This window comes from Prionailurus bengalensis, chromosome E1 (assembly GCF_016509475.1).
Source record: "Prionailurus bengalensis isolate Pbe53 chromosome E1, Fcat_Pben_1.1_paternal_pri, whole genome shotgun sequence".
NCBI lineage: Eukaryota > Metazoa > Chordata > Mammalia > Carnivora > Felidae > Prionailurus > Prionailurus bengalensis.
In genome coordinates, this window is record NC_057347.1 from 45,466,246 (window position 1) to 45,492,591 (window position 26,346).

A 26,346-nucleotide genomic window follows, 5' to 3' on the forward strand; every position below is an offset into this window, starting at 1 on the left:
TCTCTCTTTTTTTAATCTATGTATTTAAATTCAAGTTAGTTAACATACAGTATAGTATTGGTTTCAGGAGAAGAACCCAGTGATTCATCACTTAAACACCCAGTGCTCATTCCAACAAGTGCCCTCCTTAATGCCCATCACCCATTAGCTCATCCACCCACCCACCAAGATAAATATAATAAATCTTATGATGGAATATATAAAAAGGACAAGGGAGAATTAAAATACACAAAGCAAATCACAGCATACTGACCTCAAATAGTAGCTACTTGGGGTAAATTAACAGTAGATTATTAATGGTAATACTCTAACTTGCCTGATGCTAAATCATAATTACACTGTCCTGCTTTAAGAAATTACACATTCCTAATTAAAACTTATTTCCCAATGTATGTTCATTTCCTTGGGACTTGTACTGAATCCTGTAACTAAATGGCCATTCATAGGCATTGGATTTAGTTAATAGCTGCTTTAATGGATACTAGGTGAGAAGGCATATGTGCAAATGATAATCTGACTCATTGGCAGAATTTCTGTGAAATTGACCCTGCCACAATTATCGTGGCTTAGTCAAAGCAAAGAATTGAATTTTCATCAAATAAAATCAGTGTTTCACATTATTTGTGAGGCCCTTACTTTTCCAAAACAATGAATCCTTTATGAAGATGACTAAGATGCATGTCATGAAGCTAATATTCTTGCTTTAGCCTACTGAGTCACACACCCCTGAGGTTGTGAGTCATCTTGATCATGACCTGGCTGGCTCTCACATTTACAAGAGAATATTTCCATCAGCCTCTTCTCTCTCACTGTTCATTGTTTTGTTTTTACAAGATTAAACTTATTTCTTTATATTTAAAATCCAAAGATAAGGTTGCATGCACGTAACTGCCTACAGGTAAATATTAAATGCATAGATTGTCATATTCAGTTGTAAGAAGTTGACCCTTGCACCGCCAGCCAGCTCTTAAAAACTGAGAACAAACTGAGGGTTGATGGGGGGTGAGAGGGAGGGATGGGTGGGTGAGGGATATTGAGGAGGACACCTGTTGGGATGAGCACTGGGTGTTGTATGGAAACCAATTTGACAATAAATTTCATATTAAAAAAATTTTTGAAAATGTAGTATTCAACCTGGATATCTTTGAATGTCTGCTAGAAACTATGCTTTTTGGAGTAGTCTGGGTATGGTTTTTTAAAAGCAGATCACTACTTGTTAAAGTGGCTCTAGATAGGTGCACAGATCTTGTTTTTATGTAAGCCAGTCTTATTTGGTAAATTTCATCTTAAAGTGTGAGAATTCAAAAAGTAGCTAATATACAACAAAGTTCCCTCACAAGACCCTCTCCCTCACAAGGGAGAGATAACTTTAAGAGAAGAAAGAGACTGTAAAATACATAGTCTTATAATAGGCACAGATTGACTCCTCATATTAAATAACACGCTACTTAGGGGCACCTGGGTGGCTCAGTCGGTAAGCGTCCAACTTCAGCTCAGGTCATGATCTCGCGGTTTGTGAGTTCGAGCCCCATGTTGGGCTCTGCTGACAGTTCAGAGCCTGGAGCCTGCTTCAGATTCTGTGCGCCCCCCCCCCCTTCTCTCTCCACCCCACCCCTGCTCGTGCTCTGTCTCTCTCTCAAAAATAAATAAAACATTAAAAAAAATAATAACACACTACTTAGAGAAAAGAAAGCCTGTGGAGTAACATGAGAGAGATTCTAATCATAAGTCTGCAAGAATAAATCTGAAAATATTCTTTTTTTTTTAATTTTTTTTAACATTTATTTATTTTTGAGACAGAGAGAGACAGAGCATGAGCAGGGGAGGGTCAGAGAGAGAGGGAGACACAGAATCCGAAACAGGCTACAGGCTCTGAGCTGTCAGCCCAGAGCCCGATGCGGGCTCGAACTCATGGACCGTGAGATCATGACCTGAGCCAAAGTCGGACGCCCAACTGACTGAGCCACCCAGGTGCCCCTGAAAATATTCTTAAATACCTTAAGTGCAATAAAGAAAAATAAGTAACCATTATGACATTTTGATGTTTTGATCTAAATTAGATTTAAACAAATTTTTTAAGTTTATTTATTTATTTTGAAAGAGAAAGGGAGAACACAAGCAGGAGAGGGGCAGAGAGAGAGAATCCCAAACAGCACGGACCCCAACTCAGGGCTCAAGCCCACAAAGCAAGAGACCACGACCTGAAACGAAATCAAGAGCTGGATGCTTAACCGATTGAGCCACCCAGGCGCCCCTGAGCTAAATTAGATTTAAAGAATCGCCTTCCCAGTTAATCTATCATTATTTTCTCCAAAAGTGAATAAATATTATTAAAGTAATCATATCACGAGTAAATTTACTTAGGTAACACTTTGCAAAAACATTTTTTGATTCTGTAAAATGATACAAGCTTTACAATCTTGTATCTAAAAGTTTTTTTATGGAATAACTTCCCAAGATAAAACAAAATATAGAACTGGAGAATTTCCTTTGTAGGACCATGGCTATTTCATCACTGAATGTTCACTTAAAATTGTTTAATCTTAAATTTCAAGTAATTAACCAGTTTTGATGCTCCAATAAAAATAAATCTCAGGTTTCACCTTCAAGGCCAGCAATTTAATAGCACAAAACTATGTTGACATAGTTACATAATTATTTTATAAAATGTTTCACATTTTAAAAGCTTTACTGTTTTTGTATTTTCTCTACATTTTGAAGTATTCAACATGAGGAAACCAATAAAAAGTGACATTTGAGAGAGTTAGGTTTTCCCGATTTCTTTTACTATTTTCCAGAGATCTTTCTTCCCTTCCCGAAAATTCCAGTCAGCGGTGACTCCAGATTTTTCTCAACAAATGTTTTCCTTTAAGACCTATGTCAGAATGCTGAAATTTAATATGCAGTTATTCAGAGACTCAAAGTATTATTTACTAGAGTAAAATAAGCCTCTTCCCTTTTTTATCCCCGCATTAGTAGGATACAATGGACTTCTTGAAACGTTACAACAAATGTTGAGAATGGGACACTTTTAAACAGATATAAAAATGATAGCTTGCATTTACTGAAGTTCTTATTCTCTGTAGAGACAGTGCTAAGAGCTTTATACGTGTTCTTACTTAATCCTTGCAACCCTTTGATCTAAGCAGTGGTAATAAGGAGACAGGATTTAGAGAGGTTAAATAACTTGCCTAAGGTTACATGTCTAGTCATGGGCAGTGCCAGGATTCATTTCATATCTGGCAGACTCCAGAGCCTGTGCTCTTAACCATGGTACTGTACAGTGTTATAGACAGTATAATATAAAAAGCAGTAAGTCATGTAATAATGTAACAATACAATGGTTTATTGTAGATACTCAGGACTCTAATGCATTAGGTATGGGGGAGAGAACTGCATATCAGCACTAACTGCCAATGATTGTGGCAGCTCTGATCAGACAAGGTACCAGTGTGACTCAGCCCAAACTAGCTCCTACTTCCCCATTTCTATTAATAGTGCCCCAATTTTCCTCTCACCTGGCTTTAACTCTTGAAGTCATCTTTGAATCACTGTCTTCATTATCTCCTACATCCAGTCACTTATGATGCCCTGAGGATTCTACTCTCCTAGGTTCTCACATTCTTCCCATGTTCTCCATTCTCAGTACAGCTAATTAGCTTGTCTCCCTCCTCTGGTCTTTTCCATGTTTGAATCAAGCTGATGCCTGGCTTGCCAGATTAATCCTTCTAAAAAGCAGCTCAGATAATGTCATTTCTCTGTCTTACAGTTATCATCGCTGTCATCCTTCTCTAATACAGAAACCAGAAAAATAAGTAGTTTGGGAGAAGACAGATTATGGTTTGTTAGTACCTTAAAAATTCACTCTATTGATACTGTTCCTCAAAGTGGACACTGCCAGATGGACCATGAAACAGAACAGGTGGTGGACAAGAACTAAAGGAATATATTAGATAATGTATGAGAAACTGCCTAGACAGCACTTAATGAATTTTATTAACTTATTCAAAAACAAGGACTAAAATCACTTCCATCCTAGTTGAGAATTAACACAATAATCTGTACAGTCAGACCCTTTTCCATATAGAGTCCCAGACAGCAACTCAGTATGTTTTTAGCTGAGTTAACTGAACCATAACAAGGACAGGTAGAGTAATTAACAAAGAAGAAATAGATAAATAAACATATTAAACTATGTTTAAGATAAGGAGGGGAAAGTTGAATTATAATATGAAACATATATGGATATCTTTTTAGAGTACTTAAAAAGAGAGTAAAAAGGCAACTTGTGGAATGAGAGAAAATACTTGCAAACCATATAACTGATAAAGAGTAGATATCCAAAATATATAAGGAACTCCTGTAACTCAATAGCAAAAAAATTAATAACCCGATTTTTAAAATGGGCAAAGGACTTGGATAGACATTTCTCCAAGGAAAACCTACAAGTGGCCAACAGGTATTTGAAAAGATGTTCAACATCACTACTTGTGAAGGAAATGAAAATGAAAATCACAATGATAGATCACCTCACACCTGTTAGAATGGCTGTTGGAAAACACACATATACAAAGAAAAGAACAAGACAAGGAGATAGAGAAATTGGAACCCTTGGTAACTGTTGTTAGGAAGGCAAAATGGTGCAGCCACTATGGAAAGCAGCACAATGGTTCCTCAAAAAATTAAAGATAAAACTACCATATGATCCAGCAATCACACGCCTGGGTATATATCAAAAAAAAAAAAACCCTGAAATCAGAATCCCAAAGAGATATGTGCACTCCCATGTTCATTCCAGCATTATTCACAATCGTTAAGAGGTGGAAAGAACCTAAATATCCATTGATGGATAAATGTGTAAAGAAAATGTGCCATATACATACAGTAGAATGTTATTCAGACATTAAAAAAGAAGGAAATACTGTCACATGCTAAAACATGGATGAACTTTGAGGACATTATGCTAAGTTAAACCAACCACAGGAGAACAAATACCACATTATTTCACTCATATAAGGTATCTAAAGTAGTCACACTCCACGAAGCACAAAATAGAATGGCAGATGCTAGGGCCTGCAGGGAGGGGAAAATGAGTTGCTATTCAATGGGTGTAAAGTTTTAGTCATGCCAGGTGAGAAAGTTGTAGAGATCTGTATGACATTGTACTTATATTGATGATCTTGTGTGCTTATTTGCCACCAAATGAGTATCTTCTTCGGTGAAGAAGCATCTGTTCAAATATTTTGTCCACTTTTTATTGGGTTTCTTTTCTTGTTATTGAGTTTTGAGAGTTTATTATATAGTTTGGATATAAGTCCTTTATCAGATATAGGCTTTGCAAATATTTTTTCTCATAGTATGGCTTGTCTTTTCATTCTCTTCAGCAGTGTCTTTTGAAGGACTGAAGCTTTTAGAAATCCAATTTATGAATTTTTGTCATGATGGCTGTGTTGTGTCTAAGATTTATTTGACTAACCAAAGGTCACAAATATTTTCTCCTATATTTTCTTCCAGAAATTTTACAATTTTAGGTTTTACATTGAGGTCTATGATTAATTTTAATTTTTATATATGGTGCATGACATATGTGAAAGTGGTTTTTTGAGGTTTTGTTGTTGGGTTTTGTTTTTGTTTTGGGTTTTTTTGTTTTGTTGTTGTTGTTGTTTGCATATAGGTATCCAATTGTTCAAACACCATTTGTTGTAAAGACCACAAAGAATTTTTTTAAGATTTGTAATTCTCATTTCTGGTGTTCTTCATTTCTTTGTGTTAATCCATATGTCTACCCAGTGACATTTTTCTTCTGCCTGGAGGGCTTTTAACCTTTCTTGTATTGTGGATCTGCAGCTGATTAATCTTTTCAGCTTTTATATTTCTGAAAAAGTCTTTATTTCACCATTACTTTTGAAAGATAAATTTAAATTTTCACTGGGTATATAATTTTAAGGTTTTTTTTCCTTTCTATAATTTAAAGCTGTAGTTCCAATGTCTTCCTTTTTTTTTTTTTTTTTAATTTACATCCAAATGAGTTAGCAAATGTGAAACAAGATTTCAGGAGTAGATTCCTTAATGCCCCTTACCCATTTAGCCCATCCCCCCTCCCACAACCCCTCCAGCAATCCTCAGTTTGTTCTCCATATTTAGGAGTCTCTTCTGTTTTGTCCCCCTCCCTGTTTTTATATTATTTTTGTTTCCCTTCCCTTATGTTCATCTGTTTTGTCTCTTAAAGTCCTCATATGAGTGAAGTCATGATTTTTGTCTTTCTCTGACTGACTAATTTGACTTAGCATAATACCCTCCAGTTCCATCCACATAGTTATGCAAATGGCAAGATTTCATTCTTTTTAATTGCCAAGTAATACTCCATTGTGTGTGTGTGTGTGTGTGTGTGTGTGTGTGTGTGTGTATACACACACATATATATATACAAACAACACTTCTTTATCCATTTATCCATCGATGGACATTTGGGCTCTTTCCATACTTTGGCTATTGTTGATAGTGCTGCTATAAACATGGGGGTGCATGTGTCCCTTCAAAACAGCACACCTGTATCCCGTGGTTAAATGCCTAGTAGTGTAATTGCTGGGTCGTAGGGTAGTTCTATTTTTAGTTTTTTGAGGAACCTCCATACTGTTCTCCAGAGTGGCTGCACCAGCTAGCATTGCCACCAACAATGCAAAAGAGATCCTCTTTCTCTGCATCCTCGCCAGAGGATGGTTTTGATTTGTGGTTTTGATTTGTATTTCCCTGACGATGAATGATGTTGAGCATTTTTTCATGTGTCGGTTGGCCATCTTGATGTCTTCCTTGGAGAAGTGTCTATTCGTGTCTTTTGCCCATTTCTTCACTGGATTCTTTGTTTTTTGGGTATTGAGTTTGATAAGTTCTTTATACATTTTGGATACTAACCCTTCATCTGATATGTCGTTTGCAAATATCTTCTCCCATTCTGTAGGTTGCCTTTTAATTTTGCTGATTGTTTCCTTCACTGTGCAGAAGCTTTTTATTTTGATGAGGTCCCAATAGTTCATTTTTGCTTTTGTTTCCCTTGCCTCTGGAGACATGTTGAGTAAGAAGTTGCTGCGGGCAAGATCAAAGCTATACTACAAAGCTGTAATCATCAAGACAGTATGGTACTGGCGCAAGAACAGACACTCAGATCAATGGAACAGAATAGAGAACCCAGAAATGGACCCACAAATGTATGGCCAACTAATCTTTGACAGAGCAGGAAAAGAATAACCAGTGGCATAAGGACAGTCTCTTCAGCAAGTGGTGCTGGGAAAACTGGACAGCGACATGCAGAAAAATGAACCTGGACCACTTTCTTACTTTCTTACACCATACACAAAAATATACTCAAAATGGATGAAAGACCTCAATGTAAGACAGGAAGCCATCCAAATCCTTGAGGAGAAAGCAGGCAAAAACCTCTTTGATCTTGCCCGCAGCAACTTCTTCATCCACTGTCTTCTTATTTGCATTGTTTCTGACCAGAAATCTGCTGTCATCCTTATCTTTTGTTCCTCTGTACTTCATATGTCTTTTTATTCTGTGGCTGCTTTTAAGATTTTTCTTTTTATCTCTGGTTTTGAGTAATTTGATTATGTCGTGCCTTGTCATTTTCTTCATATGTCTTGGACTTTGGGCTCATTGAACTTCTTGGATCTGTGAGTTTATAGCTTTCATCAGATTTAGAAATTTTATAGCTATTGTTTCTTTAAACATATTTTCTGTCACCCACCTTACTAGTTACATTTGCCCACTTGGAGTTGTCTCACAGTTCACTGATGCTTTTTTTATTTTAGAGGATGTTTTTTCTCTGTATATTTAATTTTGGATAGTTCATATTCCTATGTCTTTAAGGTCACTCATCCTTTCTTCTGTACTGTTAAATCAGTAATTTCATCTAGTATATTGTTCATTTCTGTTGTTGTGGGGTTTTTTTCCTGACAGTTCACTTCGGTCTTTTATATCTCCCATATCCCTACTTTTGAACACATAGAATATTGTTATAATTACTATTTTAATATCTTTCTCTGATAATTCTAACATCAGTGTCAGTTCTGGATCAGTTTCACTTGATTGATTTTTCTCCTAATTGTGGTTCTTTTTTTCCTGCCTCTCTGCATGCCTAACAATCTTTGTTTGGATGCCAGACATAGTAGATTTTACCTTACTGAATGTTAGATATTTTTGTATTTTTTTTAAATTTTTTTAATGTTTATTTTTGAGAGAGAGAGCTGAGTGGGGGAGGGGCAGAGAGAGAGGGAGACCTAGAATCCGAAGCAGGCTCCAGGCTCCCAACTGTCAGCACAGGGCCCGTAAGATCACAACCTGAGCCAAAGTCAGATGTCCGACCACCTGAGCCACCCAGGTGCCCCTGTATTCTTATAAATATGCTTCAACTTTTTTCAGGAATGTTGAAGTTATTTGAAAACAATATGATTAATTTTGGGTCCTTAAGATTTGTTGAGTAGACCCAGAACAATATTTATTATAGGTCTTAAATTTCTATACTGCTGAGACAAGACCTTTCTGGATATCCTAGCCAGTGTCCTGTAAATTGTGAGGTTTTCCATTCTGGCTGCAAGTTAACAGGCACTGTTTCTGGCCCTATGAAAGCAGCAGGCTGTTTTCCCTCTAATCCTCTTGGATAGGTCATTTCCTGGCTTTGGGCAATTTTCTCACATATATATGCTAATCAGTACTCTACTTTTCACACATCTCCAGAATTATTACTGTTTTGCTCTCACCTTCTCAGAACTCTTTCCTTTGAACATTTGCTGCCTTGGTCTTGCTGAATTCTCAGTTCCATATCCTCAACTCAGGGAGTCTGCCAGCATCAGAATGGGTTTTCCCTCCCTACATCATGGTCTGGAAATTCTTTTAAGGCAGTAAGTGAGCATAGGATTTGCCTATTTGTTTTCCCTGTCTCAGGAATCATTATTTTTCATTGACTATGTCTAGTGTCTTGAAAACCATTGTTTTATATACTTTGTTTAGAAGTCTGTTTGGGGATTGTTTTGGGTAGGGGGGTAAATATAGTCCTTTTCACTCCATCTTGAGCAGGAATAGAAATTCATGTCATAGTTTTAAAAAGAAAATTATAGGTGAAGTGGACCAGAGCATAAACTCATCTCTCATTAGAAAATGACTGGCTTGAGGGGAGGGGAGGTGATGGGCATTGAAGAGGGCATCTTTTGGGATGAGCACTGGGTGTTGTATGGAAACCTAATTTGACAATAAATTTCATATAATAAAAAAAAAAAGAAAATGACTGGCTTGAGGGGTGCCTGGGTGGCTCAGTCAGTTAAGTGACTGACTTTGGCTCAGGTCATAATCTCACGGTTCGTGAGTTTGAGCCCCCCATCAGGCTCTTTGCAGACAGCTCAGAGCCTAGAGCCTGCTTCGTATTGTGTGTCTCCCTCGCTGTCTGCCCCTCCCCTGCGCGCGCGCGCTCTCTCTCTCTCTCTCTCTCTCTCTCTCAAAAATAAATAATTATTAAAAAATACATATATACTTTAAAAAGAAAATGACTAGCTTGGTAGTTAGAATTGAGTTCTCTGAACTAAACTATGTATTGTACATGTAGTGATGCAGAATTAAATATGGTCATTTCTAGCACAAGAATAAATCTTACATGTAGCGTTAGCAAGACTTCAGTTACTAAACTGATTTGTGTGGCTCCAGCTTTCTCAGTAACTTTTCTAAAAGAAAACAAGAATAGTCTTTAGAAATACCTATCCATAGGGTGCCTGGGTGGCTCAGTCGGTTAAGCGTCTGACTTCGGCTCAGGTTGTGATCTTACAGTTGTGAGTTTGAGCCCCACGTCGGGCTCTGTGCTGACAGCTCAGAGCCTGAAGCCTGCTTGGAATTCTGTGTCTCCCTCTCTCTCTGCCCCTCCTCCACTCATGCTTGGTCTCTCTCTCTCTCTCTCTCTCTCTCTCTCTCTCAAAAATATATAAACGTTAAAAAAATTTTTTTTTTAAGAAATAGCTATCCTGTTCTCTCTGAAATAACTAGCTATCCTGTCCTCTCTGGGCATTAGCTCTAAGACACTATTTCCTCCCTTCACCCAGCTTCCTGTAGGAATAGTATTCTTGATTGTGGTGCTTTGGTCAATATCCAGGCCTTGCCTGTGATATTCACAGAGCTTGGAAAATAATATTTGTTTCTTCTTTGTCCTGCTATTTAATGGTCCACTGGTTTATGATAGTTGCCTTTAAACAGAAATGTATCCCTGAAAGGTGCCAAACAAATGATCCATTTCTTTTTATTATTATAGTACAGAGCAGTGATTTTCAAAGACCTCTATTTGCATCCTATAACTGCCTCCCTCAAGCCCTCCTGTTCTACCAAAGCAAAGTGTATACATATTTCCCTGTGTGGTTAAGGATGGAAAATCCATATTAACTATTTTCGTTCATGAATTCATTTGTTAAATGTTATTGAATATACCTACCGAATGACAAGAACTGTACTAGTTAATAAGGACTTAATAGGCTCGGTGATTAACATAGGGTGAGATGACGACTTGTGGGTTAGAGTGTGGAGGTTGACATGATCATGTTAGAGATTTGGTAGCTCTATATATGGGAGGAATAAAAGCCTCTTTAAGGATATAGTAAAAGCAAGGATGTTGAGAACCTAAACTATGTGACTGACATTCGTTGAGGATTAAGATTCTAAGCTAAGAACTTAACATACATGTTCTCATTTAACCTAATGGGGTAGATACTCTTCTTATCCTCGTTTTACAGATGACAAAACTGAGACTTAGAGTGACCAGCACCTCCTCCAAGGGTACACCACTCTAGTAGCAGTGGAATAGGAAAGAAAAAAAGGAATTATATCTGAGAAATAGTCCTCAAGAACTATTGAGAGGACTTGTGACAAATTAGATGTAAAGGTTAAGGAAGAAGAAATCCTGATGAGTGCCAAGTTTCTACCTGGGAAGACCAGGCAAATGGGTGATACTTCATTAACTGAGTTATTAATAAATGGAATAGAAAGATTAAGGTGAGTGAGACAATAACTTTGAAACATTTGAAGTTTGAGGTTTCTATCAGAAAGCCAAATAGGATAACTTTTGTAAATAGTTGGACATGCTGTGTAGGAGTGTGGGAATGAGGTCTGGAATAGAAATACAAACCATCACCACTTAGATAGTTGTGAAAGCTATTAGTCTATTCCTTTGAGACTATCCAGGGAGATCACGAAGAACAAAACAATGAAATATAGAACCTAGTATTGGCATTATCTTAGGGAAGGGCAGAAGAGGAGGAACTATTAAAGATACATCAGAAGGAGAGGACTAAAAAAGTAGAAGAGGGGGCCTGGCTGGTTCAGTCAGAAGATTTCAAGGTCATGAGTTCGAGCCCCATGTTGGGTGTAGAGATTACTTAAGTGAACAAATAAATACTTAAAAAAAAAAAAAAGAACTAGAAGAAAATGTTGTCATGTTAAGCCTAAGAGGGGAATGTATTTCAAAAAGTGGGGATTAGTTAAAAGTGTTAAAGACTGAGGAGTGGTTAGGAAGCATAAGGACTGGGAAAAGAAATCATCATACTTAACAATTATACTTCCTACAATCATACTTCAGTGACTTTAACCAAAACAGTCTCAGCAGATATACTGCTGAATAATATGAGAGGAAGTCAGGCTAGAATGCACGATTGCTGCGCAAGTGAAGAGAGCAAACAGGGCTCTTTCACAATGTTGGGTAGTAAAAGGAAGAAGGGAAGAGGGTTTAAAGAGAGTCAGTATGTTCTCAGTATCCGTTTTCTGAGTTTTGTTTTAAATGAGTGTGTCAGGGAAAGGGGGGGTGGTTATGGTTACTCTGGATGTCTTTTTGTCTTGATGGTGTCGATGGTGGTAGCAGCTAACGCAGTTAACCACCAGATACTTTCCTAGGCATGTCACATATATTAACTAATTTAATCCCCACAGTGTCATTGTTATCCCTACTTTTAAAATGAGGAAAACTGAGATCTCAGGAGCACAAGTAATTGTCCTAAGGTCACACAGCCAGTAAGTAACAGAGACAGGATACACACCGAGGGATCCTAGCTCTGAGTCTAGTTTTACCTACTCTGCTGTGTTTCCTTGTTGACCTGAAAAGTGATTCTGCTTTATTTAACCTTTTCTTTTTTTTTTTTTTCTCAAACAGCAGTTATCTGTAGTGAACGTTTCTCAGACTGTTATCTTTAGATTGTCTTTTAGGACCTTCTTCAAATTGCTTTACATTCTTTAGAAACTCATTTCCTGGTGTAGGAATAGCTGCCTACTGGAATCCTATCCAGACCAGCCGGAATAAACAACAGACCTTAAAGAGATTCGACTCCTGTAAATGGTAGAGTGAACTTTCTCAAAATTCAGTAGACAAATCAACTCCTGCCCTGCTTTAAGCATTTCTGAAGAAAAAATAAGCATGTTTTTTGACTTATGTTTGAGACTGAGGTGATATCAGGTTTTGCCTGAAGCACATGTGTTTCTCTGCTTTGTGTCGAGAAGGGCACACATGTCCTGAATCCTAAGGATGAGGCTGAGACTATCCTTTGTTAGAGGAACAGAGGTACTTCCAGGCTAGACTTTACAGTCATTGTGGGAGAATGCTAGGAAAGACAACCCTGCTCCTGTTTGCACCAGGCCTGGGCTGTATCACACACACCCTTTCTTCTGCCAGGCCTGGGACTGACTCCTTTTAGGATGATTCATGATTGTTTTCCATGAGTAAATATGCTTTAGTCTAAGTCCAGTTAGAGCTCGTTTGCCTCCACTTCCCCTTCTCCTTTTCCACTTACTGCAGCTGTTTGTACTTGCATTTGGGCAGAGCTGATCTGTTAGCCTCAGTGCACTTTGTGTTATTGTTTTTTTAATGTTTACACTTTGCTTCAGTGAAAGAAAGGTCCATTTTCTCTATAAGCCTAGATGTGTAGTTATACTTATTGATGGTCTCACAGAGACCGTTTCCTAGAGAGAACTCATTCGTCTGCCTCAAGCCTGATTTGCATTGAAGAGATGCACACACTGAAGAGGTGCCCACACCCATCTGAGTCTGGAGTTGTTATTAAACCCTTTTAAAAACCACTTTCCAAAGCTTGTCTTATTTGTGTGTCGTATTGAAATGTGATTCCTTTCCATGTTTTTTCCTTCAACATTTTATTAGGAAAATTTTCAGATACACCAAAAAAGAAAGAACCTAATAATCAGCACTCATATACGCACCACCTTGATTGTATCATTAACACTTTGCTGTCTTATCATCTATCCAACTGCCCATCTCTTTACCCATGCATCTTTTTTTATGAATTTTGAAGTAAATTACGGATATTGCTATACTTTAGTAGAATGCTTTGAGAGGGACGGGATGGTCTTGCTGCCCGAGGACTGCCAACTCTTGAGTGCCAGGAGTAAGAAAGCCACACACATTACTAAGTGGTATGGATTAGCTCATTTTTTTCCCCTTAGCTCAGCTGTAGTTGCAGTGGTAATTTCTCATAGATTATTTCAGTGTTTGTGCCTTAGAAAATCTCTTGGAAGCCAGCTGGTACCCCAAACAAACACTTATTAAGGAATATGAACTCCACAGAGAACATCCATTACCTCCATGTCCCACAATGCAGGCCAAAGTGCTTTCTTGTTCGTATGCCCTAAATTTATTGTTGAACATAGGAAGTAGGGCTCTCTTTTATCATATAGAGCTGACAAAAGCCTTAGGTTCTGAGGTACAGAAATTGTTTCTAGGCTGTTCTTGGCATCTACAGTTGTTTTACCATATGGTACTGGGCTAATTTTATCTGTTCTTCCCTTGAGGCTTTTGTGAATTGATTACATTTTTAGAAAATTTTTTAAATAACTTTTTAAAATGTCAGAGCTTTCTCAGTAGAATAAAATATGATGAGAGATTACGTCAACAGGAGAACAAGTTATCTTAAGAGAATTTTTCTCAAAAACTTAAGCATTTCAATTGCAATTTCAATTGCATACTCCATATTATAAATTAGGATTGGTCATGTTCACGAAAGCCCCTTTTGATACAAAATATAAAGTAATCTTGGACCTGAAGAGATAAGTCTGTTAGTTCAGAAATCAAATGAAAGTTTCTACAGCTCTTCTCTCTCTGGAAAGGTCATTTCCGGCCAAACATGTACTTCCTAAAGGGAAGCACAGGAGAGGTGAAAGAGAGAGAAGACAGCTTAGCCCATCAGCTAGGCCTAATCAGTCCTGGTCATCCATGGGATCATTCATGTCACTTTCAGATTTAAAGTGACATCCTATAGAGCAGCTACAACATAATAGACAAAGCCTGGATTTTTGAGCCAGAATTAGGTTTTATTTCTAGTTCTGAAACCAGCTGTGTGACTTTAGGTCTCGCTAGGCCTAGTTAGACTCACCTCAAGCCAACTGACCTATTTTCATTCCTCCCGGGGAATCCTATCACTGCTCACCCCGAGCTCAGAGTAACTCTCTGGGTGCCCACTGAGCACACTCAGGTGCCCTGGAAGCTCCAAGTGGGTAGCAGTTACCTACTATCAAGTGACATGGAAAGCGGTGGAGTAAGGAGCTCCAGGAATCAGTCCCACCACGGAAGCAACCACTAAGCTGGCACGTCTGACAGAATCAACTTTTTCAGAACTTTGGAATTGCTAAGTGAAAAAAAGCAGATTATGAAACAGGATATATAGTATGATCTCATTTGAGGTTTTTAAAATAAGTATTTGTGGTACAGAGAAAAACTCAGAATATATGTGAATAATGTTTCTCTCTGGCTACTGGGAGTACAATTATTATCTTGTTTATCTGCTATTCCTAAAATTTTCTATAGTGAATATATATTACTTCTGTAAAAAATAGCAAAAGCAAAATAGAACAGTTTGGCAGTTTCTCAAAAGTTAAACATAGAGTTTCCAAGTGACTCAGCAGTACCACTCCTAGATACACACCCAAGAGAACTGAAAACATATGTACACAAAAACTTGTACGTGAATGTTTATACCAGCATAATTCATAATAGCCAAAAAGTGGAAACAAATCAGATTACTTGTCAGATAAATTGGTAAACAAAAGGTGATGTAGCCACATAATGGAATATTACTCAACAATAACAAGAATAAAGTCCTGATACATGCTTCAACATGAATGAACCTCAAAAACATTATTCTAAGTGAGCTAGACACAAACGGCCACATATTACATAATGTTTATTGTCCAGAATAGACAAATCTGTATGTCCAGAATAGGCAAATCTGTAAAGACAGGATGTCTCTGGTTGCCAGGGGCTGGAAGGAAGGGGGACTATGGAGTCACAGCTAATGAGTATAGAGTTTTCTTTGGGGGATGATAGAAATGTTTAGGGATTCAATAGTGATGGTTTCACAATTTTATGAATGTATAGTTGACCCTTGAGCAACACAGATTTGAACTGTGCTGGTTCACTTTTGTAGACAGTACTGTACATGTATTTTCTCCTCTTTATGATTTTCTTACTAACATTTTCTTTTCTCCAGCTTACTTTATTGTAAGAATATAGCGTATAGTATGTATAACATACAAAATATAGGTTAATTGACTGTTTATGTTACCAGAAATATATAGTAAAGTTTTAGGGGGCATCAAAAGTTAACCTGTGGATTTTCAACTCCAAGAGGCATCAGTTCCCCTAACCCGCATGTTGTTCAAGGGTCAACTGTACTGAAAACCACTGAATTGTATACTTTAAAAGGGTGAATTTTATGATCTATGAAGTATAGCTCAATAAAGTAATGTTTAAGAAAGGTGAAATAGACTATAAGCTACAAGAATTAGAATTAAAAAGAATATATTTAGCAAGTTAAAGTCAAATTTTTCACTGAATTCTGTAATTATAGTTATGGATTTTTTTTTTAAGTCTTTAAGTCCAGTTAGTTAACATACAGTGTTATATCAGCTTAGAGTTAGGAATTTTAAAAGTGTAAGTTTCGGTAAAGAGATGAGAATCAGGAACTTATAAGCGATTATGTAGCTGAAGCTCCACAGCTCCCCTTTTTTTTTAGTGAAAATTTGGGACATTTTAAAACTGATATGGGAAACTATTTTCTTCTCTTTTTAAAGTTTGGCTTTGTATTTTTAATTATTTGCACTATTTTTGGAATTGTTATCTTTTTTTAATGCAAACTAATCATTCTAATAGCTTTCAGAGAATTTTAAATGAGAGTGTAATACATGTATACTTAACTTGCGAGCAGATTTTCTCAAGTAAGCCACCATCTCTAGATCCCACATGATGATGTATAAATGGTTTAAGTATGTTCTAGAATAATATAAGCAGTATAAATAGATCTCATTTACCCCCTTATGATTTCCCTTTCTCTTGCCCTCATCCCCTTCCCCTGGCCTTTTATGCTCCAAAATGTAAAATGGGATTAGAGTACAATACCTTATTTTCAATTAATTCTTTCAGTAAGCATATATTGAGTGCCTACTATGTGTCAAAACACTGTGCTTAAAGTTAAAGATACAAAAATAAAATATGTGACCCTGGGGCACTGGCTGGCTCAATCAGAAAAACATGTGACTTGATCTCAGGGTGTGAGTTGAAGCCCCACACTGGGACAGGGCATTGAGCTTACTTAAAAAAAAATAAAATAAAAATAAATAAAAAAACACCTGGTTCTAGACAGATAAAATGATACATCTTAGAGCTACTCTCTGAACAGTTAGGAGGGCACTTAACCCAGCTAAGGAAGGTCAGTCAGGACTTGTTTTTACCGTTAATATAATTAGAAGGTTGATCTTTGAAAGCAAGTTACACCTATTATGCATTTTTAGAAAACTATTAAAAGTAGAGCTCATGCTTGACTGTTAGCACATCCTACAACTACATACGCACAGAAAAACATCTTGAGAAAAGTGGTAGGATCTGTTGTCTCCAAGATGTGTGTATAGGCCAAAACTCTTTTTTTTTTTTTTTTTTTTAATTGGCATGAATACAGGCAGTAGAGGAGCAAAGACCTGAGGTCAGAGTTTGGTTTCTGCTTCCTTGACTGCTAAACATGTTGAAGACTTTTTAAACTATCAGAGCTTTTATGGGCTCTGCTTATACTAATATATCTACCAAATTAAAAAGAAAAATATCATCGTGAACTTAAAGGATTTGCTATTTTTCACTGGTATCTTTTTAAAAAGCAGACACATCATCTTTGCATTGCTTTCTGCAGGACTGATATGTACTGATATGGTCCTATTAGTTGTTAAATACTGAAATACATCCTTACTGGTTGGTAAAAAGCTGATGCTTTAAGCCACCTGGATGCTCCACCACAGTCTGTACTCTCCCCCAGGGACTCCAACCCTACATCTCTCCGCAATCCAACAACTAAAAGGTTGTCTCCAGGCATAGCAGGAAGCCTTAAGGACTCTGTTTCTGTACTACTTTGGCATCCATTCTGACTGCTGGTGCTGGGCCATCCCCACTGTTTAATAATTTTGAATCTCACCCCGACTTTCTGACTGTTCCATAAACCATTGTCATTTTAACTGTGTTTGTTTTCTGCCAACTAGAGTATCCCATGGCCCTAGATCACCTGCTCTCGCTTACCTGTGTAGAACCAAAATTGAGTTGCATTATTTGCTGAGTAACCCAGAATAGCATTGTACTAGAACTAATAGTCTCCTAAACCATGCTGCTTTTCTTCTGTATTTCTTTCATAATGACAGTTGGGCCTAAGTTCTGTGTCCTCTTATTGTTCCTTCCAGTTCATTTTGCACCTTATAGGCCTCCAGATATCTCCCTGAAGCCTCTGCTCTTTGAAGTGCCCAGCATCACTACAGAGTCAGTGTTTGTTGGCCGGGATTGGGTTTTCCACGAAATAGATGCTCAACTTCAAAGTTCAAATGCCAGCGTGAACCAAGGAGTAGTGATTGTGGGAAACATTGGGTTCGGCAAAACTGCCATCATCTCCAGACTGGTGGCCCTCAGCTGCCACGGAACACGGATGAGACAGATCGCCTCAGACAGCCCACACGCCTCCCCCAAACGTACGTATTCCTTTTTAAATAACTCCCTGCTTCATTGCCCTGTAAGTTTTTCTGATAGATTAAGTCTTACATCCTTTTATTTTCTGATCTGCAAAACCTAACTTGCATGTGAGGACCATTAATTCAGAGTTGAGAGAAAGAATGTAATACTCTGTTTACATTTAACCCACATATCTAGCGGTCACCTAAGTGTGACTGAGAAAACCTTTCTGTGGGAATAAATTTATGAGTCTTCCCTCTGGCAGTCTGGCTAGTCTGTCCTTTGGATAATGACTGTAGCAATTGCTTATAAGAGGCATTTGCCTCCATCACTGTCAGCTTTTGCTCAGCCTGTGCCCATGTCTTCTTGTTACATGCCAGCACAGTCTGCTTGCAGCATTCGATTCCTTGCTCTTGATGTCAGTATTGCACTGCTTGGGCTTAAACTTCATTGTGTCCTTGAAGGGTTTCTCCTGCTTCCTTGTGAAAGGATGCTGAGATCTCGTATGTATTCATGCTCCTTTCATCCCAGGCCAGGCACAGCTTAATGATCACCACCAGGATCTTGTTTGTTTATTTCTAAAATACTTAGGTGGTCCTTAGCACCAGGCACTAAGAGCTTAACAAATATTAATTCATCCAATCCTCTTATCAACTCAGAGAGGTAGTTCCTATTATCATCATGTCACAGATAAGTGATCTGAGGCTCAAAGAGGTTAAGTAGACCTCCCAGGTTTCATAGCCAGTAAATGGTGAAACAAGTATTTGAGCCTAAGCAGTCTGGTTTCAGAAGCCATTCCCTTATCCACTTTGCTGTCCTGCCTCTCCTTAATGGAAGAACTCACCTGAATAAAGGAGACGAGAGGAAAATAGATGTTCTTCCTATACTCTGTATGTATAGAACCAGTCTACCTGGTTTCTGTTAGTTATGAGAAAACAAAACCAGAAACTATTGCTCTGCTAGTCCAAATCATTAATCTAGCTCACCATAAGTTTTCAGACAGCCACCACTAGAAACTTGAGATTATAGTAGTTACAGTGTCTAACACATGCTAGAAACTCAATAAGAGCTCACTGAGCACCCTCCAGACATTCTGGCTTCCTAATGAAATTAATTGACAGTCTTGTGTCATTAAGTGGGCACATTGTCTCTGGTTAACTAATAGACATCTCACGTGGAGAAGAAGGACTAGTGTGTACAGAGAGAACTGGTTGAATCAAGAGACCCTGTTTACCAGGGTCTGGTAAGAATTGGTATGGAAGAATTCCTTTTTCACAAGCAATGTCATGCTTAGTTTCTACATGAAGCTTTTCTCAGGTAGATTGGCATTGTGTCAGGAGAGTCAAGAGCTCAGATTTTGAGCCCCAGCACTCCAATGACTATATATACTCTGTAACCTTGAGAATTTTAATTGAAATTTTTAGATCTGTTTTCTCATCTGTAAAATGAGGAAGTGGGGACTAAGTGATCTTTAAGATTTGTTCCTGTGTTAAAATTCTGTGATTCTAAAAACATATCTTCTTGAAATTGAAAAGTGGTTGAAATTAACTTTCCAACCTATTCCAGTGTTTTCCTTTGAGCACTTAAATATCACACCAGACTACATTTTATCTGAGTACTCCAAGACTCTTTAACTCTTTGAGTATGTCAGAAAGAAAACCAGATAGCTAATAATCTCTCTGACTCCTCTATATATCACTGTTGAGATAACGTAATGGTAGAATCCTGTAGGACAGAATAAATCCCAAGGGCAAGAAGAGCTGCTTTCTCAGAAAGCAAAGGTATCTGGGAGTCCCCCCCAACTAAGGCTGGGAAAGCAGGAGTTAATAGAAAACAGTTCATGTGCTCCCCAAAGCAGAGGTTCTATAAAGGTAGTTCATTAAGTTATTCTCTAACATCCATTGCCTCTTATCTCCAGAGACACTCTAAAAATACCAGGACATTCCAGTTCTTGAGATAAATGTCCATTTGTTGTGACTGTAGATTTGGCCTGATAGTTAACTTTCCTTTTTTTTTTTTTCTTTTTTTTTTCTTTTTTTTTTTCTTAATTTGAGAGAGACAGAGAAAGAGGGCACACAAGTGGGGTAAAGGGGCAAAGGGGAAGAGAAAATCTTAAGCAGCCTCCACATTCAGTGTGGAGCCTGACGCAGAGCTCGATCCCACAACCCTGGGATCATGACCTGAGCCGAAATCAAGAATCAGATGCTCAACCAAGTGAGCCACCCAGGCCCCCCTCTTTTTCCTTTTTGCCTGATAGTTAACTTTCAGAACTTGAAAACCGTGTCAAAGGAGAAAGGATATGTGGTTATATATTTATCAGAATTTCACAGAACTAGCAGTTGCCTTGTACATAATAATTTTTGTTGTAATCTGTCAGTGACCAAACTACATTCTACCTCTGCCATCTTAACAGAGCCACTAGCCCTTAAGAAGGGTCAAGAATAAGTGACTGATAAAGTGCAAGCTGTTTTTTGGCATTAATATGTTATTATGTAAGCCAGCACTGGGAATTTGACTGGCAGTAGCAGAATTTCTTTCATTAATGACTAAGAATGATGTCTGTATAGACAATTGGCTTAACTTTTCACAGTTTAATTTACATCTAGCTTAGATAGGTTTATTTGAATTTCCATTGGCTTTCCTAACCCAGTGTCAGTGGTACCAACGATACAGTTGTAGAAATAATGAAAACAAGGTAGAAAATCGTTGGCGCTCCCATCTCTGCATCATCTGTCTTCTCTCTTCTACCCCTGTCACACTGAGCAGCACTGCTGTGGAAGACGTGAGCAGTGTAGCCTGCGGTACCACATTGCCTGGCTCCGTCCTTCCCCCACAGACACTCAGCCCCCAGCCCACCCCCTCCTTGTCATTTCCCTGGGAAGGTACAGAAAAGCTGTCAAGGCAGGCACTAGCCTGTCATCTGCTTTCCGCCTACACCCCTTCCCAAACCTGACTCCCCCGTCAGGCTCCACCACCATCGTCATCAACCACCCCCTAGTACATACACACAAAGAACAAAAACATTTTGTAAAAATAGACCCGTTGTGTAATTTAGGCGTTATTACGTTAACTACAAGTATACTCAGTACAGTAGTCAGGAAAGCTCTAATACAAGACTATCTTTCCCCATCACTAAGAGTCAGTATAGTTATTATTTGGATTTGACATTTGCCAGCAGCTGCCAACCCCCCAAACAGCTGTTCAGTAAGTCACCCCACCCTCCCTGCTCTGCTCATGTCAGTAGTCTGTTTTGCTGCTGCACATCGATTGCTGCCTACCTGTTAACTTATTTCTCCTGTTCCCTGAATACCAGAGAGTTAAGATACTCAGAAAAAAAGGAGGCCATCTCCAAAAGGCGGTAGCGAGAAGCCAGAGGGCATTTGGGCAATAATTGCCCCCAAAATCAAATATCAGATAAAGGGGAATGCAGTGGGGAGAAGGAGTGAGCCACAGAAATGATGCATCGACAGTCACTGCGCTTCACCTCCACTCACACATTTTCAGTCTTTTTCCACTGCTGCCACCCACTCGTACCCTCCTGCAGTTATTCTGAACTTGGCTCCAGTGACCAGAGCATTTACTCTCCCAGCAGATAGAAGTCTCCATTCAGTCCTCGGGTGAGGAGTTCAGTGAGGACTCCCTTCCCCTATTCCTCCTCCTTTCCAGTGGCTCTTGACCATCAATAATCCCCTTATTTTGGTGTACCCATTTGTACTGTGGTCTGTAGTCATGTATATAGTCTGTAATTCCTAATGGAGATAAGACATTTCCTAAGTAACATGAACAAGTGGAATTTTTTAAAAACAGTTTTATTAAGCTGTAATTCACATACCACACAGTTCACCCATTTAAATTGTTCAACTCAGTGCTTTTTAGTATATTCACAGAGTTCTACAGCTGTCACCATAATCTAATGTTAGAACACTTTTGTCCCCCCTAAAAGAAATGCCCATTGGTGATCAATCTCTATTCTCCCCTTAACTGCCTGCCTCTACCCCTACATAACCACTGATTTGTTTTTTGTTCCTACGGCTCTCCCTATTCTGGGAATTTCATATAAAGAGTCATACAATATATGGTCTTTTGTAACTGACTTCTTTGAGTATAATATTTTCAAGGGTTATCCATATTGTAGCATGTATTGGTATCTCGTTTCATTTTATCATCAAGTACTATTCCATTGTATGGATATTCCATATTTTAACTGTTCATCGGTAGACATTTGGGTTGTTTTCACTTTTGCACTATTATGAATCTTGCTTCTTTGAACATCTTTGTACAAGTTTTGTGTGGATATAAGTTTTTATTTCTCTTGGGTCCATACCTAGGAGTAGAATTGCTGGATAATAGAACAAATGGAGTTTAACCAATCTTCCTTTAATTCAGGGTTTTATGATTATCTCATACAAACATCTCATCTTTTTAATCCAGATGTGGACGCCAACAGAGAGCTGCCACTCACACAGCCACCCTCAGCCCACTCGTCCATCCCCAGTGGAAGCTGCCCAGGGACCCCAGAAATGCGCAGGCGGCAGGAGGAGGCCATGCGGAGACTAGCCTCACAGGTACAGTAGGGCTCCCAGGGTGCAGACATGCCAGCTCCATTGTAACCCCAAGGGGCAAAGGTAGGGGGACCCTTGGCAAAGTGGACAAAACGTATACAGCTATACCATGAGACCGTGGGGAAAATTTTCTCTTCCGGCTCCTAGAAAAATGCTTTGTTATTATGGAATCAGAGCCTTTTTGTTTGAGGCCCTCAGAAATAACCAGAGTCCCATAATGAATAGATAAGGAAGTCGAGACTCGAAGAAGTTATATGATTTCCCCAAGATCACAGTATTAGCACTCAGCAGTTTTTTATTTTCACTCCTATTCAAAACTCTTCTGCCATACTATACTGTCCATAATATTTGTTAGGTTTTTGAGTTTTAAATTTCTATTTTATTGAAAGTAACATATGCATGATTTTTGAAAATTGAATAATACTCAAAGACTTCTAATAAAACCCAGCAATTCTTTTCCCCTCCTCACCCCACCCTCTCCCCAAAGGCACCACTTTCAACTCTTAGGGCTGTTCTTCTGATCTTTACCTCCACTGTTTCTAAATAATATTCATATACTGCTATAACTTTTTTCATCATTTTTATACGTTATCTATTGCTGCTTGTTAAGGATGTTGAGAATTTTACATCTTTCATTTTCCTTCCTCCCTCCACCATTTCAGTATGGTTATATCATGATTTTTGTCAGAATCCACATTATAATATCTTCAGTATTAGTACTGTGCACATATGGTTCACTGTGGAACCAAGGATAATATTTCCTTCCTGAGCAATTTTGTTTTTCCTGGGATTTGAAATGCTTCATTTTAAAATTTGCTTATTCTTGCTGTGGTGGGGGAGGCGCCTAGCTGGCTCAGCCAGAAGAGCATGTAACTGTTGCTTGGGGTCATGAATTCAAGCCCCACATTGTGTGTGTAGCCAACTTACAAATTAAATTAACTAAATTAAATTAAATTAAATTGGCTTATTCTTTTTTAAACCTATCGCTATAATCCATAATCCTTAATAACTTTGTAAAAAGCCTCTTGGTACAAGTTTACACATCAGTGTCATTTCCCCTGAGACGTCCATCTCAGCTCAGGCTGGACCTAGGACGCTCTTGAGGCTAGTTGTTATCCTGCAAATTCCCATTACTTCTCTTCCATGTTTGCTCCCACATCATCATCTTTCTTGATTTTATTCCTCATTTTGGTGGAACATGTCCACCAGTGGCATCCTAAGAAAGAATGCACAGGAGGTAAGTTTTTGAAACTTAATGTTTCTAAAAGTATCTTTATTCCATTCTCATACATTACTGTTTATTTGACACAACATAATTCTAGGTTAAAAATAATTTTCCCTCAGAATTGTGAAGGCATTGCTCCATTGTCTTGAGCTTCTAATAATTTTGTTACTAAATAATTATTATTATTCCTAGTTCTTTATACCTGTTTTTCTCTCCAGAAACTTTTAGGAACTTCTTTTTTATCAACTTTTTTCTTGGATCTTTTTTCCATTTATTCTGTTAGCATCTAGTATAAACCTTACATAAACTTCAAATAATTTCTGTATTTTCAGTTCCCTTCCTCACCCCGCTCTTGCACAGGACGTGGTGCTTCCAACCTCATGCTTTTCTGAGGTTTTACAGCTGCTTTGGTTTAGTCCTGTTGTTATTACTTCCAGCAGGCATTTGTTTCACCTAATTCTATTTGTTAAGTCATTTATGAAGCCTATATCCACTTTCCATCCTTATATGTTATAAGCTGAGGTCATAGATAGATATCCCTATAGGTGGAGTTTGCATTTCTCTTCCTTATTCTCCATATTTTTGAGGATTTTCAAGAGAAGAACAAGAGTTTAAAATGTCTGTCTCCAATATTTAAAGAAATTTCTTGGCATGGTTAATTACTAATGAGGAACAGAGAGTCATCTGCAATATCATAAAGTTCTAACTTCTTCATGGAAATCCAGTCCACCCAGAGCCCAAAACAGCACATTTCCCCCAACTGCATTTTTAAGTGTCTCCACTTATCAGTGGGCCTTCTGAAAACAGTCTGAGATTTCCCTCATATTCATTGCTAACTCAGTGCAACTTTAAAAAAACATCTTTTTTTTTCTAAATAGTTTGTATAAACTAGTTCCAGCCTCTTCTTTAAAAGAATCTAAATAAATGTCACCTTGGAAATACTGTACACTGAATGCTGAAGTCCTTCCATCATTACAGTCACTCACATACTCACTTAGAATTGATGTGTGGAATGACTCTAATACAAGCCTGAAGTTAAGGTGGTGAACAGAACAGACAACAATCCCTGCTGTTACATGGCCCACGTTCTCACGGTGGGAAAAGCCAGCAAACAAACATGTAATATGTCAGATCGTGACGAGTGCTGAAAAGAGCTCAGGGATTGTTGTCACTTCTTAGTCTCTCTCTCATCAAGAGAAAGAATCTCAAGATGTTTATGTTCAATATTCGGAAAATGTTACATATCGTTAGCAGGAAATTAGTGACTGCACTTACTTAAGAGGTGATGTCATTTTAAATTCCATGCTTGTGTCTATCTTAAGCAAAATACTGTATAAATAAATCATTTTTGTGCCTATAGATGGGATATTTTTAAATTTATATTAAACATTGTATACAAAATGGCCCTTTAAATTAAAATTAATGTTTATATTCAAGATTTGGAAATGTTAAATATTGTAAATAGGAAATTAGTGATTGTTTACACTTACTCAGAGAACATAATTTAAATTTCATGATTATTTCTTCCTTAAGCAAAATATGAATGCACCTTTTTGCACCCAGAGATGGGATATTTTTAAGTTTATAGTAAATGTTGTACAAGAAATCGCACCTTAGATTAAAATTAAATATTCTCCTGGTAATTGTGCCATGTGTTACATTTCAAGTATACAATTTGTTCTTAGTAGCCTAGAGCAGAAGCCAGCAGTCTTGCCTCTCGCTATAACAAGCCAGTAAGCAGAAACCTTTTCAATAAGATTTTGAAATCAATTAGTATTTTGATGAGGTAAGCTAATATATGTGAGTTAAAAGTGTTCTTGAAAAACCTCTTGATTTGACAGACAAAGTTCTTAGTGCCAATTCTTGTGTATCAATAATTACCATTGGTATTTTCAGGATGTACTGTTAGGTGGGGAGGAAAGTACAAAGGAGTGTCGATGGGATGCTAACTTTCATATAATAAAGAAAGGGATATAAAAAAATACATGTGTACCTGCTTATTTGCCCAAAAAAAATGTAGGAAGGATAAACCAGAAAGAAAAGATACTGGTTACCTAAAGCAGATGGGTAGGAAAGAAGGAGAGTAGAAAGAAATGGGTAATGAGAATGGGGTACAGGGATGAAGAGTAAGTGACACTTCTCTGAATACATCTTTTCGTATAGCTGTGACTCTTAGAAACATGGTAATGTTTCACTTACCCAAAAAATAATTAAAAATAACCAGTATGTGGGGGCTGGGGAGCCCAAAGTGTAATGCAAACACTCACAAATACACCCAACTGTATTTCACATAAATAACATGACCACACTGAAAGAAGGCAGAGGAGAAAAGAACTTAAATAAGTTTGGAAGGTAACATCTTGACTGAATACCGTAAGGCTAAAGACAAAAAAGAACTGTGCATAAATGCTATATTCTAATTAATAAATGTTTTCTCACAGGAGCATGGCTCACAGTTTTGAAAATCTTTCATGTATTTATTAGAAATGATTGAATAAATAAATGTATTGTAAATAGCAAGACCAGGTTTCTCATTGTTGGAGAAAGAAGTTAAG

General features: G+C 37.9%; 1 protein-coding gene across 7 annotated transcripts in view; it reads left to right on the plus strand.

Moving 5' to 3' along the window:
* TANC2 (tetratricopeptide repeat, ankyrin repeat and coiled-coil containing 2) overlaps nucleotides 1-26,346 on the plus strand; it is a 384,022-nt gene that overhangs the window by 265,334 nt on the left and 92,342 nt on the right. For all 7 annotated transcript variants that reach the window (XM_043584928.1, XM_043584929.1, XM_043584930.1 and 4 more), the window contains 2 exons: nucleotides 17,743-18,024; nucleotides 22,436-22,569. In XM_043584928.1, the coding sequence (XP_043440863.1) occupies nucleotides 17,743-18,024; nucleotides 22,436-22,569 (416 nt within the window). The remainder of the gene's footprint in view (nucleotides 1-17,742; nucleotides 18,025-22,435; nucleotides 22,570-26,346) is intronic.